At 40.7% G+C, this 19892-nt stretch overlaps 1 protein-coding gene across 2 annotated transcripts in view; it reads left to right on the top strand.

Annotated features, from left to right (window-relative positions):
- Positions 1-19892, top strand: part of GTF3C1 (general transcription factor IIIC subunit 1) — an 81346-nt gene that overhangs the window by 41975 nt on the left and 19479 nt on the right. For both annotated transcript variants that reach the window (XM_054042472.1, XM_054042471.1), the window contains exons 18-26: positions 658-754; positions 1541-1718; positions 3478-3619; positions 7155-7290; positions 8926-9007; positions 10497-10682; positions 13222-13376; positions 15133-15275; positions 18860-18941. In XM_054042472.1, the coding sequence (XP_053898447.1) occupies positions 658-754; positions 1541-1718; positions 3478-3619; positions 7155-7290; positions 8926-9007; positions 10497-10682; positions 13222-13376; positions 15133-15275; positions 18860-18941 (1201 nt within the window). The remainder of the gene's footprint in view (positions 1-657; positions 755-1540; positions 1719-3477; positions 3620-7154; positions 7291-8925; positions 9008-10496; positions 10683-13221; positions 13377-15132; positions 15276-18859; positions 18942-19892) is intronic.

Here is a 19892-nt window from a genome sequence, read left to right as displayed (position 1 = left end):
CAACATTTGGAGACACTAGAGTGTATCAGTGAAACAGTTGTAAGATTTTTTTTTAAACCTGGTCTAAACAGTGTATTTTACCCTAACCTTGTTCTTGGAAAGAGCCAGTTTTTGTTGAAACTTTCCAAAAAATTAAGCCTCAAGGAGACATCTGGCATGAAATATTTCAGCCTGAATGTTTAGTTTGCCAAAATTATAAGGAACTGAAAACAGGGTCTAATAGTGTTAGGCAGCCTTACTTGGGGATCATTGCCAGGTCCTCCTATAATACAGTGTACATGCACTTCTATCAGTCCAGATACAACAGCCAGGTATCTTCTCTTTCAAACTATAATGAAATTATCTGCTGACCAACTGGAGCCCTCACCCCTATTTACTATTCAGTTAAACTCAAACATTTGGCAGATTTTACTTCTTAAAAATACAAGTTTGGTTTTCATTGATGCACTAAGTAACCATTTTTTTAGATTTGGTGAAACTATTTTGCTTCCTACACTAAGAAGCATCCTTTGAGTTGTTATATGACTACTTAATATGTCTGTTTAAAGATGTTATTGCTCGTGCCTGTTTTTACAGTTTAGTGTAAATTAGTGACATGTATCACATATGTTGAATTTATCATGAATACAAAATGTAACACGTCCAACTACGTTGCAGGAGATACATCTTTTCAGTGGTGGAAAACCTGCAGAGGTTATGTTACATGGGGCTACTACAGTTTGGCCCAACTGAGAAATTCCAAGATAAAGATCAGGTAATTTATTTTAAACTTGAATATTACTCTACTCTTTGTTCCGATGATGATGATAAAATAAGAGATTTTAAATTTGCAATGAGCTTAAATATTTGGCTCTGGGCTAAGATGCAACCGTGCAATTTTTAGTGAAATATTGGAAGTCGTATGGATAATTTCTGACCATTATTCTGGAACGAGACTCCACAGACGTTGAGCCAAATTCTTACAAACTTTGTGCAGTGATTATCTGGAAGTCTTCAGAATGCCAGCACCCTGTCTGGGGCTTACCGTGTTTGCCTCCATTACTGGGAACTGGGGTGCCATGTAAATCCTGCATTGGGAGATGTGGCTTTTTGAAAACATAACTGTGAAAGGTGTCCCTTTGGGATTAAACACACTTATACAATCATTCATTACTGAATTAAAGACAATAGTTCTTGTATACACAGTGGACTATTTAATCAGGGTAGAACCAACCAGTAAGGAACAGGGGAATTCCAGGCATAAATAGCTTACTTTAGTAAAATTCTGACTTGAGCAAGTGATATATTCTACCTCAACACAGTTGATAATCTCTGGAATTTTATTCCTGTTCCTAGCCATTGGGTGATGATAGATTGTCTCTGTAGAACCCAGAATATGTTCCCTAATCACAGAAAGTGCCATCATTGGGCAAGATGACAGCAGTGTGCAAAGTGGTTATTGCCAGTATGGGCCACTTGGAATAGATGGAGTTGTGTGTCCTGCTAAAATAGCCATTTCAGCGATTTTACTTACCAGTGTGAAACCTTGTGTGTTTCACAGGTATTCATCTATACGAAGAGAAATGCAGTGATTGTTGATACTACTATCTGTGATCCTCACTATAACCTGGCTCAAAGCAGTCGCCCATTTGAGAGACGTTTGTATGTTTTGAACACTATGCAGGACGTAGAAAACTTTTGGTTTGATTTGCAGTGTGTCTGCCTTAATACTCCATTAGGTATGGTATGATCCAGCATTCTCTGTCATTTCCACCTTCATCCTTTATATCCTATGCTTCTCACACCTTCCCTGGCACTCTGCCATGAAGTAAGACAGATTTGGTCTTGTCACCTTTAACTTACTGTCTCTAAACCCCTATGAGCAAGTATCTGGCTGTTGTTTGTTCTGCAGCTTATTGTCTAAGATTTTGAAATATTAACCTTCTTGATTGATTTTTGTGATTGGCACTATTTGGGGTGTGGGTAATGTGAAACTGACTGGAAATCTCCAAGTAAGGGCAGGGGTTAAGGTGCAGCATGGAGCACAATCAACAGTACAGGGCTGCTGCCCTTGGAGACCAGAAAACTTTAGGACTTGGTGTTTCAGTCTCATGCTATGGAGCTGAGATCCAAGAATGAGACTCATGCAGGATAATACCTTCAGAGCAGAGTTACAAGGCAAATTATTCACCCCGCCACCACCTTACAGGGCCTACTTCGGTCCTTGCCAAGCATGCTAAAAAAATACTTGTTGCCAACATGATTTTATCAGGATTTCCCTGACTAGCATAAGCAGAGAGTTTTTTTTTCTGAGAACTATGTTGCTAAACCTTCCATTAGATACTCTGACATAGCCCATAAGCACAGGTTCATCGAAGTAATAAGTATTACAGTTATACGTGGTTACAGTATTTTCGCAACGGGGGAGTGTCTTTTTGTTTTGTTTTTTTTAAATAAAGGTAGAGTAGTGCAATAGCAATAATTGGTTAAAGAGCAAAAGCTTCTAAAACCAAAAGCAACTTTTTTTTGTTTCTGAAACTTGAAAGCAGCCAAGCAGAATGATCCACTTGCAGTTTAATCCTCCCTTTTATACTGAAGTAGTTTTTTTCAGAAGGCTTTAGACAACTTTGTTTAATTGAGCCGATGTCCATTGTGGCAGTGCTATAATTGTGCTGCTGCTCTCAGGCATTGTGCAGTAGTATTTGTTTACCAGGCTGTCATAGATATAATCTACATCTGGCTCCCTGTAATATGGGGATTTGTGTACTGTGCCACCAACATAATGCTTTAGAAAGTTTTAGGGTTTTTAACAAATTGTCTGCTTTGAGCCTTGAGGGAAGACAGCAAAACTGTATTAGGCTTCAGCTTATACTGAGCCTATGGGCCAGGTGCTCTCCTGCATTCAAGGCCCATCCTGCTGTTCTGTCAGCACAAAGGGCCAAAACCCAAATGGATCTGGCCAGCTCAGAATTTCCCACAATGTGGGGGAGCTCTCAACTGGTACAGGTCCATCCTGCACTATTCCTCCAACCCCACCCCAGTGTAGGGGGCATATTGGATAGGGAGATAGCATGGCTGCTTCACATTGAGTTCAAGCAATCCTAAACTGGCTGTCTCTTGAGGACTATTACAGGTCTGTTTTCCAAGGAGCTACTCTAACCTCTGGGGTCTGTGCCCAGAGCATCAGTGTGCAGCCTACACCCTGATGGGTACCATCACCATTCTCCTGTGCTAAGTAGAATTTTGTGTCGGAATTTAAGGTCCAGGCCATGAGCCTCACAAGCGACTATGTTATGAAAGCAGCATGTTTGATCCCTAAGGAAAGTGGTCCAGGGTGTTCCTGACTCTCTTAGCATTTCTATTTCAGTGAAACATCTACCCCACTCATTTGCCCAACTATTTGCCATGGTGGCAGCAAGTAGCCAGAAGCAGGCTGGGGAAGAGACTGGAACATAATTCTTCATACTGATAGTAACTGAAGTACATTTGTGTGTTTAGGAGTTGTCCGCCATCCTCGTGCAAAAAGAAGTAATCTTCAGGGTGAGGAGACCAGCAACACATTGGATGTGCAGATGGAACAGGAGTCAGCAGTGGATAAACACAATCTTGAACGAAAGTGTGCAATGGAGAAATACACCTCGTATGTCTCTTTCCAGCTTTCTGTGTCACTGAATAGATGGGTTATTAAGAACAGAACAGTTCATTTTAAGAGTATTAAGAGTGTTTGAGTTAGCATCATAACTCAATAGTAGTGTTACTACTACATAACACATAATAGTGTTTGAGTTAGCATCATAATACTTAATCTGGTATGTCTTTCCGTTCTGGAGTCCATCTAACTAATAGGGCAGATAGTTGATCAGTTCTGTGTTTGCAGTTAATAGACTAGTTTAAAGACCAGGGTGGTGGTTAAGTGACCAGAGCTATGTGTTACCAAGTGAGAAAACTGGGCTCAAATTTCCTCCTGTATCCAACAGCAAGGAGTGTTGTTGAAGACTTTTGGATTATGATTAAGAAGCACCACTCTGGCAGTGCTAATATTTGAAGATTCTCTGTGTCCACCCTTTATATAATCCTGTGTAATGCTTTGCTTCACCATGACTAGACTTTCAAAAACTGCATGGAGACATTTTCATAATTCTGTCCTTTGATTAGTATGAGCCCATTGTTATGTATCCAGTAATGTCAGTAACTGCACACATGCTGCATTGTGATATATACGTAGAACATCCATCAGCATTAATGGAAGTCACACATCATGCAATATGCTCTTTAAAAAATATATATATATATATACAGGTGAAAGGTTAGCCTTCTGTTCTGCTGTAATAAAGTAACCCCAGAGTCTGTTATTGATCAGTCAGTGTTTCCAAAAAGTTGAATACTATGGTTGGGTTTTACAAAAGTACCTAAGTGACATGAAGGTCAATGGAATTTATGCTTTTCAGGTGTTTTTGTAAATCCCTCCCTATGCTTTTTAAGTTAGTAGCAGTACTTTTGTACTGCATTTGGGGAACCTGATTCCAGTGAACCATGTTGCCAGGCTGAATTTTTCATTTGCTCTATCTAGCTCCTTAAGTAGTCCCCATCACAATACTGTCTGATAGCCTATTAAAAAATTATCTCTGCCTAGTTATGACTTGTAATTATGCTGGAGTCGGTTGTGACAGCATAGTTAAGGCTGAAGCTTAACAGGAATTTTAAACCTTCAACAAAAAATTCATAAAATTATCTTGTCTAATATTTGAATTTTTCATAGTGGGTAGATGAAAAATGGAGTGATATAAAGAGAATCATGAGTTCTAAAATGACCACTTTTCGACATTTGAACTGGATTGTCTTATCTTTTGTTTTAAGACCTTCTTGCAATAAATCTGAAACTTTCTGGGCTCTGTGCCTTGCTCCATGTGTAGCTTCACATGAGCTCATTAATAAGTATCAGTTGTGTGAGAAGTAGTTTTTATCTCATGATTTGTAACTTTTTCTTCATAAATGAAAAACTTGCCAAGATAAATACTGTGTATTTAGGAGTGACAATATTGCTATGCTGTACTGTCACATACTGCCTTCCTCAACATCATATCTGAGTGCCTCCCCATAGTGTATTAGGCAGTGTGACAAACATCTGTCCTCTCTCTCTCTCATCCTCTCCCTTAGACTTCTGCAAGGCATTTGACTCGGTACCACATTACATTTTGATTAAAAAACAAGAAAGATATAAAATTAACATGGCACACATTAAATGGATTAAAAGCTGGCTAACTGATAGGTCTCAGAATGTAATTGTAAAGGAGGGATCATCGTGGTGGTATATTTCTAGTGGGGTCCCACAGGGATTGGCTCTTGGCCCTATGCTGTTTACCATTTTTATCAATGACCTGAAAGAAAATGCACACTAATCACTGATAAAATTTGCAGAGGATGCAAAAAATGTGTGGGAGGGAAAGGGGGATGGTAAATGATAAAGAAGGTAAAACTGATACAGAGCAATTTGGATCACTTGGTAATCCGTGCGCAAGCAAACAATATGCATTTTAATATAGTTAAATGAAAAAGTATACATCTCAGAAAAAAGAGTGCAGGCCATACTTACAGGATGAGGGACTCTATCCTGGGATGTAGTGACTCTGAAAAGATATGGCTATCGTGGTGGATAATCAGCAAAATATGAGCTCCCAGTATGACACTCTGGACAAAAGGGCTAATGCAATCCTTGGATGCATAAATATGGATCTTGAGTAGGACCAAAAAGATAAAATAATCTCTATATTTGGCACTGGGGCATCAACAACTGGAATACTGTGTCCTGTTCTGGAGTCCACAATTCAGGAAGGATGTTGATAAATTGGAGACAGTTCAGAGAAGAGACATGAGAATAAAATTAAAGGATGAGAAATCATGTCTTATAATAATAGACTCATGGAACTCAATCTATTTAGCTTAAGAAAGAGAAGGTTAAGAGTTGACTTGATTACAGTTGATAAGTACCTACATAGGGAACAAATATTTGATAATGGACTCTTCACCCTAGCTGACAAAGGTATAACAAGATTGAGTGGCTGAAAGTTGAAGTTAGACTAATTCAGACTGAAAATAAAGTATAAACTTTTAACAGTGAGGGAGATTAACTATTGGAACAATTGACCAAGTGTATTCTCCATCACTGGCAATATTTGAATCAAGATTAGATTTCTGAAAGATATGTTATAGTTCAAACAGGAATTAGGCCAGAGAACTTCCCTGACTTGTATTGTGCAGGAGGTTAGAGTAGAGTGGTCCTTTCTGGTTTTATACTCTAGGAACTGTGTGTTTAGTGTAGTGTTTTGATTTTTTGGTAGGGTGTTGTGTTTGTTTTAATGCAGACACTGCTCTGTGTTAGAGAAAGCAGGATGAAGAACTACATCTTTCACTTGGAGCAGACAGTGGTGAGGTCTTTAATTCCTGTGGGAGTTCATTCCATTGGCATAGATGGGCCCCCAAAAAGTTCCGTCTCCTGCACACCCTCTGAGGGAACCTCCATCACCCTTGACTCAGAGTGAGGCCCATCAAATTCTTCTGTAATCTAAACGAAAGTTCCTTGCACTGCCAGCCAGGAGCCTGTGAGTTCAAATCTCAGTTCTAATGACTGATATCTTTATTTCCATGCATCTCATCACCTTGACTATGGACCAAGTCCATGAGCCCCAAACTCAGAAGGTAATCAAGTGTGAGCCACTGCCACCTCCATTTAACAGATAAAGCTGTGTTCTTGTAGGCCTTTGTGCTATCTCAATTAAAAATTCTGTTAGCTGAATTCTAACCTCAGTTTCAGCTTGGCAAACTTTGTCTCCAGTTTGGTGGCACAGGTGTTAGTGAGAGCAGAATTTGGTCCTGCAGTTTCATCTAAGTTAACAGTTTTGCAGTCTCTTTGGTTGCAATTTCTAATATTCAATTCTTTTCTCTAAAATTGAAAAGTCACTTCACTGGATCCTGAGTACCTAAGTTGAATAGAAAAGCTGACATTGTTGCCAACTTTTTGGTGTGAGCAATAGAGTGTGTGCCTTTTCCTGCAGTTTTGCACCAACTCATTAGCTGTTGGTTATTTTACTTTTGTGATGTACACAAAGTCGTCTAGCAAGTGTCTTGTCAGCTATTCTTACAAGTCTGTTACTATGTATTTTGTTTCTTTTCCTTAGAGGAAGTCGAGAGGTGGTGGATGATGGATGTATTCCTGGGGATGGGATGGGAGCTGGGGGTCTGGATTCCAGCTTTTATGGACATTTAAAACGCAATTGGATCTGGACCAGCTATATCATTAATAAAACTAGGAAGGTAAGGGGTTTTTAAGTGGATTTATTATATAGCAATGGCTTGACTTTATTTAAACTTTTAATTTCTAGTATTTTTAAGAGTTGTTGAAATATTAATAGAAATGTTTGCTACTCTAGTTGTGTGCATTCCCAAGGACACATATCCTTGTAAGGTTTTTCCTTATCAAGGCATCTTAATAAAAACATGAAAGGTAACGGATGGCAAATGAATAATTACCATGGTGAATTTTGATGTTCAGTGGATGGAAAATTTGTCTCCATGGTGAAATGCTATCTGAGTTATATATCAGAGGGGTAGCCGTGTTAGTCTGGATCTGTAAAAAGCAACAGAGTGTGTTGTGGCGCCTTTAAGACTAACAGCTGTATTGGAGCATAAGTTTCGTGGGTGAATACCCACTTTGTCAGACGCATGCATCTGACGAAGTGGGTATTCACCCACGAAACTTATGCTCCAGTACAGCTGTTAGTCCTAAAGGTGCCACAACACTCTGTTGCCTTTTATCTGAATTATAGTTCCCTTCAGTACATGTGCTTTACTGACATTTGCTTTACCGTCACATTCAGCCAAAGGAGAATTCACTACCCAACCATATAATTAATATGAGGGTAAAAGGTTGCTGAGTAGTGCTTTGTACACTTCCATAATGTGGAATTTGGTAGCTGAACACTGAAACCTCCAAAAAGCATGAAATGCACATAACAAACATTAGAAAATCTGTCAGTACAGGATAATGCCTCCCATGCCATTCCCCCATCTGACCTTAACTCTGTCCCCAGCGAGTGCAGCCCTCAGGAGTCCCTGGGGGAGTTCTCAGTATTGTACAGCTCTTTTAAGATGTGGAGGTTAGGGAAGAAAAGAACAGTATTCAGGGAGAGGGGAGGAGGAGTGTAAAGTGTTTGAAAGCCTCTGATCCCTTGCTGAGACTCTTTTCTAAGTGGTGTCTGTCAGCCCACCACATATACTGTCAGTATTAATGGTGCAGCACAGAGGGTCCATGGAAGCATGCAAATAACAGTACAGATTGGAGTTGTAGTGGCCACACAGAAAATGGCAGATCTTGTTGGGAATGGCTAAAGTTCTACTTTATTGCTATTTCCATGGGGTTAGAGATATGGTTGGGTGGAGTGTGGTGGGGGAAGCATTACCTGAAATCTGCATTTCCTGGTTTTCTAATGTTTGTTTTGTGTATATTTCCTGCTTCTTAGAAATTCATATGGAGTTTAAAGCACTTTGACAAAGCAATTTTTTATAGAGAAATTGCAGCTCAGTCTTAACTATGGTACAGCCTTGGAGCCACCCCCATCATACATTCCTTAAATTCTTATTTCCTCTCTACTTTTCCTCCACACATTTTTACTTGAAGGAATTAGTATGAAGTTCAGAACTTCCAACAATGGTGGTGGCTTTAGTGCAACTTAAGAAATGTTTTTAAACTATCCATATATTTAGTAGTGAGTATATTACTAGATCAACCTTGACTCATGCCAGCAGTCTTTCTACTGCGTATATTAAAAATCTTTCTGAAAACTGTCCACAACACATTCTTCTCTCAGAAATTTCTTGGATGTATTAATATTAGAGTGTGTACTCCTTGGTGCTTACATCTTATCTCGGTGGATGTTTTGTTGGTTTTAGGAAAGTGCCGTTCCTGAAAATGGACTTACAGTGAGACTCCAGACTTTCTTAACAAAACACCCCCTTCCACTCAGTACTGGAGGTAACATAATGGTGCATATAACATTTGTAATTGCATTAGAACTATGATCCTCTTTCTTAAACCCACAGTGATTATATCAGTTCTTCTCACTTCTCCCATAATATGAGACATTCTAGATCATTACTGGAACAGTGAAATAGTTTAACTTTCTTTCCTATTTCTGGATGTGTGTGACCGTATTTGGTCATTTGTACTTCATCCTGGAGAGTTTCAGAAGCACAGCTTGCAGAAAGGCCAGACACACACACATTGTACATGACTGACAAGCCAGATGCTGTTTCAGATCTTTCTACTGTAGCCATAATTGTATCAGGCGTCTTATACTTCCCACTGTGATGTAGAACATAAAACAGTTTTCACATTTTCATACTTTTCTAAACATCAGTCTTTTTTGGCTGAAATTTTTTCCTTATTGAGGTCCCTCTGCTTAGTTTAAAGAATATTGATTTTTTGTTTTTAACCAAAGTTAGGAATTTTTGAAAATGACTTACTACATATGAACAGGTATGAGAGGGGTAGCCGTGTTAGTCTGAATCTGTAAAAAGCAACAGAGGGTCCTGTGGCACCTTTAAGACTAACAGAAGTATTGGGAGCATAAGCTTTCGTGGGTAAAAACCTCACTTCTTCAGATGCAAGTCTTACCCATGAAAGCTTATGCTCCCAATACTTCTGTTAGTCTTAAAGGTGCCACAGTACCCTCTGTTGCTTTTTACATATGAACAGTTGAATCTTTAGTCCGTCTATAGACTAATGGCAAAATGCAATTAGGAAGCTTTTAAAAATGATGAATTTTGATGAAAATGATGGTCCTGATGAATTTAAATATTCAAAACTTTAAAACCTGCCAAGTTTCAAGTTTTCTTCATACTTGTCTTGTTTTGTAGAGCTCATTGAAATATATAAACTGCAAGCCATGTTTGAAGAGAATCTGTGCAGCGTGGGTGTTTTTATTGTTAACTTTTTAAAATTGTCAAGTGGAATCTTTTTTTATTTAACACTAAATTGAGATAAGGTGGTTCACTTGCTGACTTCAAAAGTTAGTAACTTTGAAACTACCAAACTATTTTCTTCAAATTTGGTTTGATTTTAATTCCCAATAAGTTGGAAGAAATTAAATGCAATAGAGCTACAGTAATATTAAGATTGCCTAGTAAAGCACCACAGTAAGGAAATGTTAAACCTAAGGTTGAATGTAAAATTTTAACTGCCCTCTTGTATTTAACGTGTGCAACACATTGCAGTCTTCAGCTACATGATCATATGTTTCCTTAGGGATACGGATATCTAAACATGGGGAAAATCCTATTGTTGTGTTGTCTTTGAGAAATAATACATGATTATATGACTACACTGATAATGTATATACAGAAGGGGGCAAAGTTTGGGTGGTATATTCTCATATAGCTTTGTATTTTGACTTTTGATTGCTTAACATTGCATTGTATATTTTGCTATAAAATTCCACTGGTGTAAATGTACTTCTACGTAGGTAATAAAATAAACATTTTGGGAGATGCAAGGGAAGGCGCAAAGTCCCCTGTGCAGAAGGAAGAATGTATTGAGATTGATAAAGAAGCAACGCAGAATAGAACCAAGAGAGTGAGGGGTGGAAAAAGCCAGAAACGTAAGAGGCTTAAGAAAGACACTGGGAAGAAGACAAAGAAGAAAAAGAGAGGTAAATAAGTAGCATGTTTGTCAGGAAGAGAAGCTTTGTTTTGAGCAGTCTGCAGGCTGGGCATCACTTCAGAGGAGCTGTGGTGACTGAGTTTTGTGTAACCAAAAGCTTTCATTGGCCTCTTCCTTGGGTTGCCCTCCTGGCGAACAGAAAGCTATCAGTGCCATAGGGCCATGTGCTGGCTTTGGGGAAGCATAGCAGCATCCTGGATCACTGTCCTTTAGCTGCATGCACTTACAGATTTGCATCACTGTTCATACTAGCTGCAGAATCACAGATCCCAGTCTGGGCCCCATTGGCCACTGCTGTAGTTGCACCACAGCTTTGCAGTCACCCTTGGTGTGTCCCAGCTCGGAGCTCTCTCCCATGGAGAGCCACAGGGCAGTCAGTTTGCTTTCTGTAGAAATCGTTTCCTGGCTTCTGGCCTTCACTCTTCCTGTCACTCTCCACCTCCCTCCTCTCCACGTTGTGGGCATCACCAATACTCCTTCCACTGACTTTCATGGACTTTACTTTCTCACCCCTGTTGTCTCAGTGTCTCCTCTCCTGCCTCCACTTTTTCATTCTCACAAACCTTCCAACCTCTTTCTTTGCTGCCTCCTTTCCCTCAGCGCTCCTTCCTCCTCTTCTTCCTTTCCCTCCTACTCCCTGGAATCTTAATTCTTGTTTATAAACTTGCCTTGATACACCACATATCTCCCTCTAAATCTGTGTGCTCTCCTTCTTATCCTGAAGGTTGTGCTGGTGACACTGGGCTCCTCTCTGAAAACCACTCTATCCAGCTCTTCTCTCCCTTTCCATTTGAGTGGCTGTTATCTAAAGCCCCTCTTGCCCCCAGCCAATGTTCCCTCTAATTTTTTACATCCATGTGCGGAATGAATTTTGTTATGTGCACCAATATGGAGGTGATGTGTGGTGGGGGTGGGGCTAAGGGGTTTGGAGTGTGGAAGGGGGCTCAGGGCTGGGGCAGAGGCTTGGAGTGCGTGGGGGCGAGGGCTCTGACTGGGGGTGTGGGCTGTGGGATGGGGTTGGAGATGAGGGGTTCAGGGTGCAGGCTGCCCTGGGGCTGCAGCAGTGAGAGAGAACTCCCCCCAGCCCTTTCTCACTGCAGCATCTCGGGGCCAGGGAGAGGCACCTCTCTAGTCCAGGCCCTATGGCTGCGTGCCTGTGTGGCCCTTGATAGCCTACTGCGTAGCCAGGCAGCTAAAAGAGAACTTAGCCCCCATCTCCTCTTGCTGATTGCTGCCTGGCTCTCTATCTCCTACCCTTCTCAGGAACAATTTTAATTTCCTAGTGCTGATCAGTCTGACTTCATTACCTCTCAACATCCTACTTTGATAGCTTTGGGGTGTCTCTTCCACTCTGTCTCATTACTTTCTTGCACTTTTGGTCTTTAATAACCTCTCTTGCTGATGTCTCCATCTCTGAATTCTGCTTCTCCAACCATCACTTCCTTTTTCAATATCTCATGTTCTGGCTTCACTGCTGCATTCAGCCCCCACCTTTCCACCTGACATTCCTCCCCTTATTAGCTCCGTGGTCTCTACTTTCAGCTTTCCTGTGTCCTATGCTAATGAGACCACTGTCCATCCCTTGGATTCCCAGCCATAGTTGTTCCCATCACTGTTGGTGCTTTGTTGAGCCCCTTTGGAAAAGGCCACCATACTGTGCTGACTCACAACATTAAATTGATTTGCTCTTCCTTTCTAATCCTGCTGACTACTTCTCCCTTGTCCTCTTTCACCTCTACTCTACATCTTGCCAGTATTTTTCCAAAACACTGGCACTGTGAAATAGGAGCTCTTCTTCACCCCAGCAATGCTAATCTCAGTCTCATTGTCTAAAACCCCTCAACCTTCCTCCCTTTTGTCATCCTTCACTCACCCCCCGCCCCCTTATTAATGTTATTTTTTAATGGTAACACAGATCCCAACTGAGATCAGGGTCCCATTCTGCTAGGCATTCTACACACACATAGTAAAAGACAATTTCTGTCCCAAAGAGTTTATCATCAAGGATGGGAAAACAGAGGCATGGACTGGTCAAGAGACTTGTCCAAGGTCACAGAGTAGGTCAGTGGCAGCGCCAAGAATTAATCATAATCTAGAGATGGATGCCATGAGGCCCTTCATCACTGAAATTGTTAACTTTGTCAGACAAATTATTTACAATTAGATGTTCAATCAGATTCTCAGTTTGAGTTTCTGGGAAGGGGACACTTTCCTGAGCACCTTGCACGTGGTGAGCACTACCTCAAATAAATAATAGAAGTCATGTTTTGGGAGCAGGCAGAAACACTGCGCAGACTAAGTCACTTAGTCCCTCTGTGCCTCAATTCTCTTCCTATAAAATAAGGCTAGTGCTTTCATTTTCCCACCTTTTGTCTGTCTTGCCTGTTTAAACTGTTCAGCACCGGGACGATGTTTATACCGTACTTAGCACAATGAGCCTCTAGCTATTAGCAAAGCAAATCAATAAGAATAAAGGCCTTGCTAGAAACACTGTTAGTATAATTGTCTCTCTTTGGGTTTGTGTTTAGAGGAGTCTGTAGAAAAAAATAAAAAGCTGCGCTACCATGATGAGGCTGACCAGAGCGCCCTGCTGAGAATGACGCGCCTACGTGTCACCTGGACTGTGCAAGAAGACAGCCTGCTCATGCTATGTCGAATTGCCAGTAATGTGCTAAACACAAAGGTACTCACTTCTTATTACTTCTCTACTGAATGTGTGTGCAATAGTACTAGTATGCCATTGGCATTGCCGTATCCCTCTGTATTATGAGGGAGTGGAAGCAACACCACAATTAGGCCTGCTCCAAACTTTTATGTTCATGGAGGTGACAAAGGTTTCCAAAGTATTGTGTGATTTGAATTTTAGGATTAATTTGAAATGCTGATTGTAGATTGTAAAGCAGTTTGAATTTTCTAGGGTACGTGGAAGGGGGAAATCTGAGCTTAGCTATGCCTGTACCAAAAAGCACCCTAAAATAAAATATTCTGCACTCTTACCTTTTTTTGGATCTCTTTTGAAAAGCAGGATGAAGTATGAAATTATTGTCCTTTTGAGGTATATGATGTTGGGGCCAATGCTAAAACTTTCAACACAAAACAACTTAGTGATGAATCTTCAGTGTTAAGGGGGAATAATTTCCCAAGTGAATAGGATGTGTGCCAGTCGGATGTGCCAATCTGAGACAAGAGTATGAGGTCACTAACAAGGTTTTATGTTAGCTCATGAGTTGGATGTCGTTTGAGGTACATATTGCTTATTGTAATGTGTTTCAGATGTAAGTGGAAGGTTGTTACTGACAGAATTGCAAGTGAGGTGAAGGTAGAAAGGAATGCAGAAGATTTTTCTTAGTTTTATTCCCATGCTTTTGACGTGTCCTGAAGCAACTTTAGCTGTCATTAAACAAAGCTTTGGTTTGTACTGATATACAATTCCCCCCTTTCCTCCCCTCAAAGGGTCCTTATCCTAGTTTACTCATCCATCCCTTCCATGGGTCCGGCTCTTGTCCCCTCTGCATTCAAATCAGACAGTTTCCTCTTCAACTCTGCCTGGGCTCAGTCATGGAGAGCACAGGAGAGAGACACTCCTTGTTTTCATTTCAGGTGTCCAGACTTCGCATAGCTTGCAGCACTCAAGAGCTCCAATTTCAGAGAAAGTCCTTCTCAGTTCTGGGCAGGAGCATGCTCAGTGCAGATGAGATCTTTGGGGATTTTAGCAGCTAAAATCCCTCAAGTGTCTACTGGACATGTGCAAATTGCAATTTTTCAGAGGCTTATAACTTGGATAAATGTGGGTGGATTTTTACAGGACAGGAAAAGACATATCTCTGGTGCAGTTGTCACCCCCTGCCATATTTCAATTCACTGCTCCAAAGAATGGGCATGCTAGAGCTATTCAAAGAAGAGGTGAGCAAAATTCTTTAACATGGGCAAAACAACCTGTTTTTCTCTAGACTCATTCACAGAAACAGCTAAATGATTTTGGCTGAAATTTCCCCCCAGAGGCAAATACCCAGCATTGAAAATTTCAGCTGAAACAAAGTGGCAAAGTTATAAGCAACTGAAAATGGAGTCTTATAAAAAGGAGTATGGAGTGATCTTAATAGGAAGTGCTACTAGCCCCTCTTATGATATATTTTATAGTCCTAGCCTGTACTTTAAGTGGAGAAAAGTAAACTGTTGTACCCTTCCATATCTCACAAATGGCTGAAGGGGCTGTGCTCAAAATTTCCAGATCTGATTTCACTTTTAGGAACAGAGCAAACATGGGAAATCCCAGCAGCAAAGATGAATGTCTTTGACAGTTATAAATGTGTGTGGAGGGGCATGCAGGAAAGGATCACAGCCTTTTTTCTAGTGGTTGTTGCTAGTGCCGGCCGTAACTTGCATACCTGCAGGTCAAAGTAAGCTGAGCTTTGACTTTCTTTTTGTATTTGATCCAGGTGAAAGGACCGTTTGTTCCATGGCAGGTTGTCCGAGATATCATGCATGCCAGCTTTGAAGAATCTTTAGATAAAACTTCTCATTCTGTTGGACGAAGAGCTCGCTACATTGTCAAAAATCCACAAACCTATCTTAATTATAAGTAAGTGATTTTTTTTCATTTGTCTTTCTAAATTCTTATGAAATGAAGTTAAGGATTTCATTCCTCCATACTTGGGTTCCTGCTTTTTTGTCCCCCTCCATCATATTAATTCAGATCTCCAATGTCCCTCTTTCAGCATCTCTATACAAGTTAGTCTGGAATGCTACGTGATCTGTGACATCCTGAGGGAGAGGCATGTGCACCACTCATAGTGGAGTCAGAATTTGGGATGTCTCCTCTTCTCCCCATATCTGATGCCTTGCCCAGTCTCCCTGTTCAGTCTGTGTATTCCTGCTGGCTCCTGTCCCCCTGCCCAGGAAATCCCAGTCCTTGATCCTGACCTGTTCCCTTCTCCCACTCTCCTCCCCACCCCACCCCACCCCACCCCAACCCCCTGGCTGTTCTTCTGTATTAGTGTCTGTCAGGTGTCTTCCTTCACCACAAGCCTGGGTGCCAGCCAGGGGAGTATTGAGACCACAGGAGAGAGTTTTCCTGCTCTCAATTGCAGTGCCCCACCCTGACCCCATAGCAGCTAGGACCAGCAATTGCAGGGAAAGTCCTGGTTGGCCCCTTCAGCCCTAGGCTGGAGCATACTCAGTGTATGGATGGAATCTTCAAAAAACTGTCATGAAACTCCCAAGTCTCCACTGAGCATGTGCAAACTGAAATTTCTCAAAGGCTTGTAACTTGGCCAAATGTGGGTGTATTTTCACTGTCATGGCAAAAGTTACCTCTCTGACACAGAGGCCGCTCCCTGCTGAATTTCAAGTCCCTATGCCAAAGCCTCTAGAGCTTCTCAAAATAAAGGTCACCAGAATTTTGTCATAACAAAACATTTTTCCCTAACTTCATTCAGAAACAGTTGAACAGTTGTGACTGAAACTTTAAAAAAAAAAATTCAGCTTGAGCTTGAAGTTTGGCAAAGCTATAAGGGTCTTATGATGGGAAATCAGGTAATCTTAATAGGTGACACTACCTGCTCTGCCTAGAATAAGTATCATCTTTTCATCTCCAAGCGCCTTTGCAGACACAGGGAGCAGTACAGCATCACCATTCATTCCTATCCCTGGCTTGTTCCTCCATGAAACCCTGCCTGGTCATGTCCCTGTGTACAATGTCCCTCCACCTATTCGGTCAGACAACCTTTGTTGTTTTTGCATTATTTTCTTTGGCACTGTATCATCTGTTTGTCTTCTCCAGTGTTCTTACCATTGTAATCTTTTCAACTGCACGCAGTCCTACCTGGATTTCCTATTCTGCTTTCCTTCTAACTTCATTTGTCTTAAAAGCATTCAACTTTACACCTTCCACCTTTCAGAGTATTCTCATCTCTGCTGCCTCCAGCCTCCTGTTTTTAATGCAGCTGCTTCCAGACCATAGAGTAATTTTGTTAGTACACTGGCTTGATAAACTTTCACTCTGGTTCCAAATGTTATGTTTTTATCAGCCCATAATTTCATCAATTTCTGTGCAGCACTTGTAGCTAAAACACCATCATTTTAACTTCATCATTGATGGAACCATTGGCACTGACCAAGTTTCCTAGGTACACTTAAGATTTACCTTTTTCTATGACTTCACCACCACTGCATGTCGACACTTTATCTGTTGTCCCTTTTCCAAGATACAACCACTTTGTCGTCTTGGCATTTATTCCAAATCGCCTACACCAACATTTCAAGGTAGCAAAGAGGAAAGTAATTAATTCACACGTCTGCCAGTAGTACGATAACTTCCCATGAACTTCCTCCACTGTTTTCTATTACTTCCTTGAATATTTCCCATCTGGCCTGTAGTGAGATTTCTTCATCATCACAGATTAATGACCTGAAATGCCCTCCAAGCGTCATTTTCTATGCTTCCCTCACAGAGCTATCCTTTAACTTATCAAAATCAAATTTAGCTCCAGTTGCACCCCTCTCTTTCTTGGACTTCAGCTTAATCTTCATCTTTCCCATTAGTAGTTCATGACCAGTGCCACGCTTAGCATTTCTATAAACTCTAACATCCATCAGTGACGATCTGTGCCTTTTACTGGTGGTGATGTGATTAATCTGGTTTTTGATTTGACCATCTGATGAACTCCATGTAACCTTGTGAGCATCTCACAGCAAGTTCTTAACCTTTATGCATTATCATTTGCTGTCCCAATGCTGTGTGGTCCAACATTATTCATTTGTGTACCATGTCTGCTACCAACCTTTGCATTCATATCTCCCACTATCAAAATCATATCATGATCAGAAATCTCATCTATGGTGCTATCGAACTGTTGATAAAATCTGTCCTCTTTTTCCTCTTTGGGGTGTGTAACAGCAGATCAGTTATGCATAGTAATAAGTATACATGTGTGGTATTCTTATAATTACACTGAATTGTCTCTCCAACATCTTCCGTTTGACAATTCTTGTTTCTGAAAAATAAATAAAACTTATTTTAAAGGCTTTTATGAAAATATCAAAGGAAATGAAGAAAGTAGTTCCCTTACTAAATAGGGGGGATGAAATTAGTGACTCAAAAATGTCTGATGTTCTGAACTCTGACACTTGTCTTCAGTTAGCAAATAGAAAGTATTAACAATAAGGAAGACAGACCCACGAGATGTAACTTTTGCTGAAGTTCAGATATGGGACTGGCTGGAGAACTTTTAACATGTACAGATCAGCAAGTCCAGTTTACCTGCATTCTAGGGTATTATTGATTGCACTTCAGGATCTTTTGAAACTAATTGTCATTGAGATGTAGGGACATGCCAGAAGGACATTTGCTCTGCTAAAATAATGAAATATCACAAGAAAACCTCATTTATTCATAACTACATACTTCTCTAACAAGCGTGTTTCCTGGGTGTCCTAAGTCTCAGATGAACTAGACTGCTAGAGAGACAAGGTGGGTGAGGTAATTGCTGTAATTATAGCAACTTCTGTTGGTGAGAGAGACAAGGTTTCAAGCTTACACAGAGCTCTTCTTCAGGTCCGTTAACTATTTACGCTAAACAGTCTGTTCTACCTTGTATTTAGCTGTGACACTCTGAGTACATTTCCCAGCTCTGAAGAAGAGCGGTGTGTAAGTGTGAAAGATTGTCTCTCTCTCACCAACAGACGTTGGTCCAATTAAAGATATTACCTCACCCACCTCATCTCTCTAATATCCTGGAATTGACAGAGCTACGACTAGCCTTCTAGAGACATGCATCATTTCAGACTCCATCGCCCCTTCCATCCAGACAGAGATCTACTTTTCTCTCCCTTTTCTTTCCCAAGAGCTGAGGAGATGATGGGACCCTGTTATGCCAGTTCCCTTATTCTTATATGATAGCATGCTCACATTATGGAAGCTTCTCCTACAAAAGTGAACTTAGGTCTTAGATGAAGATATGGTTGTTGGGGTTAGTTGCACTGAAGACGTTGGCATGTGTGTGATCCAGTAGGCAGACTTTCTCAGCCAGCAGCATCGATACTGCAGTCCAGGGTGCATAGAAATGGCAAACCAAATAAGAGGTTGTGTGCATGTTTTCTGATGCACCAAGTTGTGAATTGTGACCCACAGTGAATTGTGAACACTTTTACACTTATTTGTTGCAGAGTTTGCCTTGCTGAAGTTTACCAAGATAAAGCTCTTATTGAGGATTTCATGAAGAGGGAAGATAACTACCAAGACCCACAGGTAGGAGGAAAGGTATTCTAAAAGGAGACAGAGTGGTTAACATAACATTTCCATGGAACTGTATTTGGATTCCTATGATTCACCTCCTGTCTCTTCCCTTTGTGCTGTCAACCTCCTAAAAACAGACTCCTGCTCCACATCACTGCTATTCTGGGAGTTAGATAGACATGGTTAGCCTTCCAAATAGCAAGAAAGCAGCACTGCTGTGCAGCAAGAGAGTCTGCTTTAACCCTTGGATGCCTAGCAGACCTGTACCACCAAGCTATCCTCAAAGCTAGTTTTTCTTAGGCCAATTTATGCTTCCACAGATTATCCATTTGGTGTCAGTTGCCCCAAATCTTTCCCACCAGTCTTGTTACTGGTTATGTAGAGCTGTGTGGGAAAGTTTACCCATCCCATGATAATTTTGAAATTTTTCCCAACTTGAGATGAAAAGTCAATTTCAAACATTTTTTTTCCTTTTGCAAATTGATACTAAGAAAATATGTTCAGATTGGGCCGATCAATGCATTTTTGTTTTCATTTCACCCCCTTTGTTACCTTTTGTAGTATAAATTAACATTTTTAAACAAAGTCATTTTGAATCAAGAAATGAAACTTTTCATTTTGAAAATGTCAAACTGGAACTATTTGACTAGTTCAACACTTTTTTCAAAATGTGTTTCAAATCAGGAGATATGCTGAAACCAGCCTTTTCTGCAGTTTGGGTTTTGACTAGTTGGAATTTGATTATAGAAAAACATGTTGGAAAATTCCCAACTAGCTCTACTGTTATCTAGCCATTCCGTTTTGTTTTTCAAAGGATTAGCTCCCAGTGGAACCCCTACAGTACAGAGTGGGAGGTGAACATGGCTAAAACAACAATTGCCTCTCTGATTTTTTTCTCTTAATGGACCAGCCACACCAAGCCCAGCTGCTGTGCTTTGCAAGTGGCTAGGCTGTTTTAACCCT

This window comes from Malaclemys terrapin, chromosome 10 (assembly GCF_027887155.1).
Source record: "Malaclemys terrapin pileata isolate rMalTer1 chromosome 10, rMalTer1.hap1, whole genome shotgun sequence".
NCBI classification, from domain to species: domain Eukaryota; kingdom Metazoa; phylum Chordata; order Testudines; family Emydidae; genus Malaclemys; species Malaclemys terrapin.
Note: the sequence above shows the minus strand (reverse complement) of the source record. Positions and strands in the feature narration are given on the sequence as shown.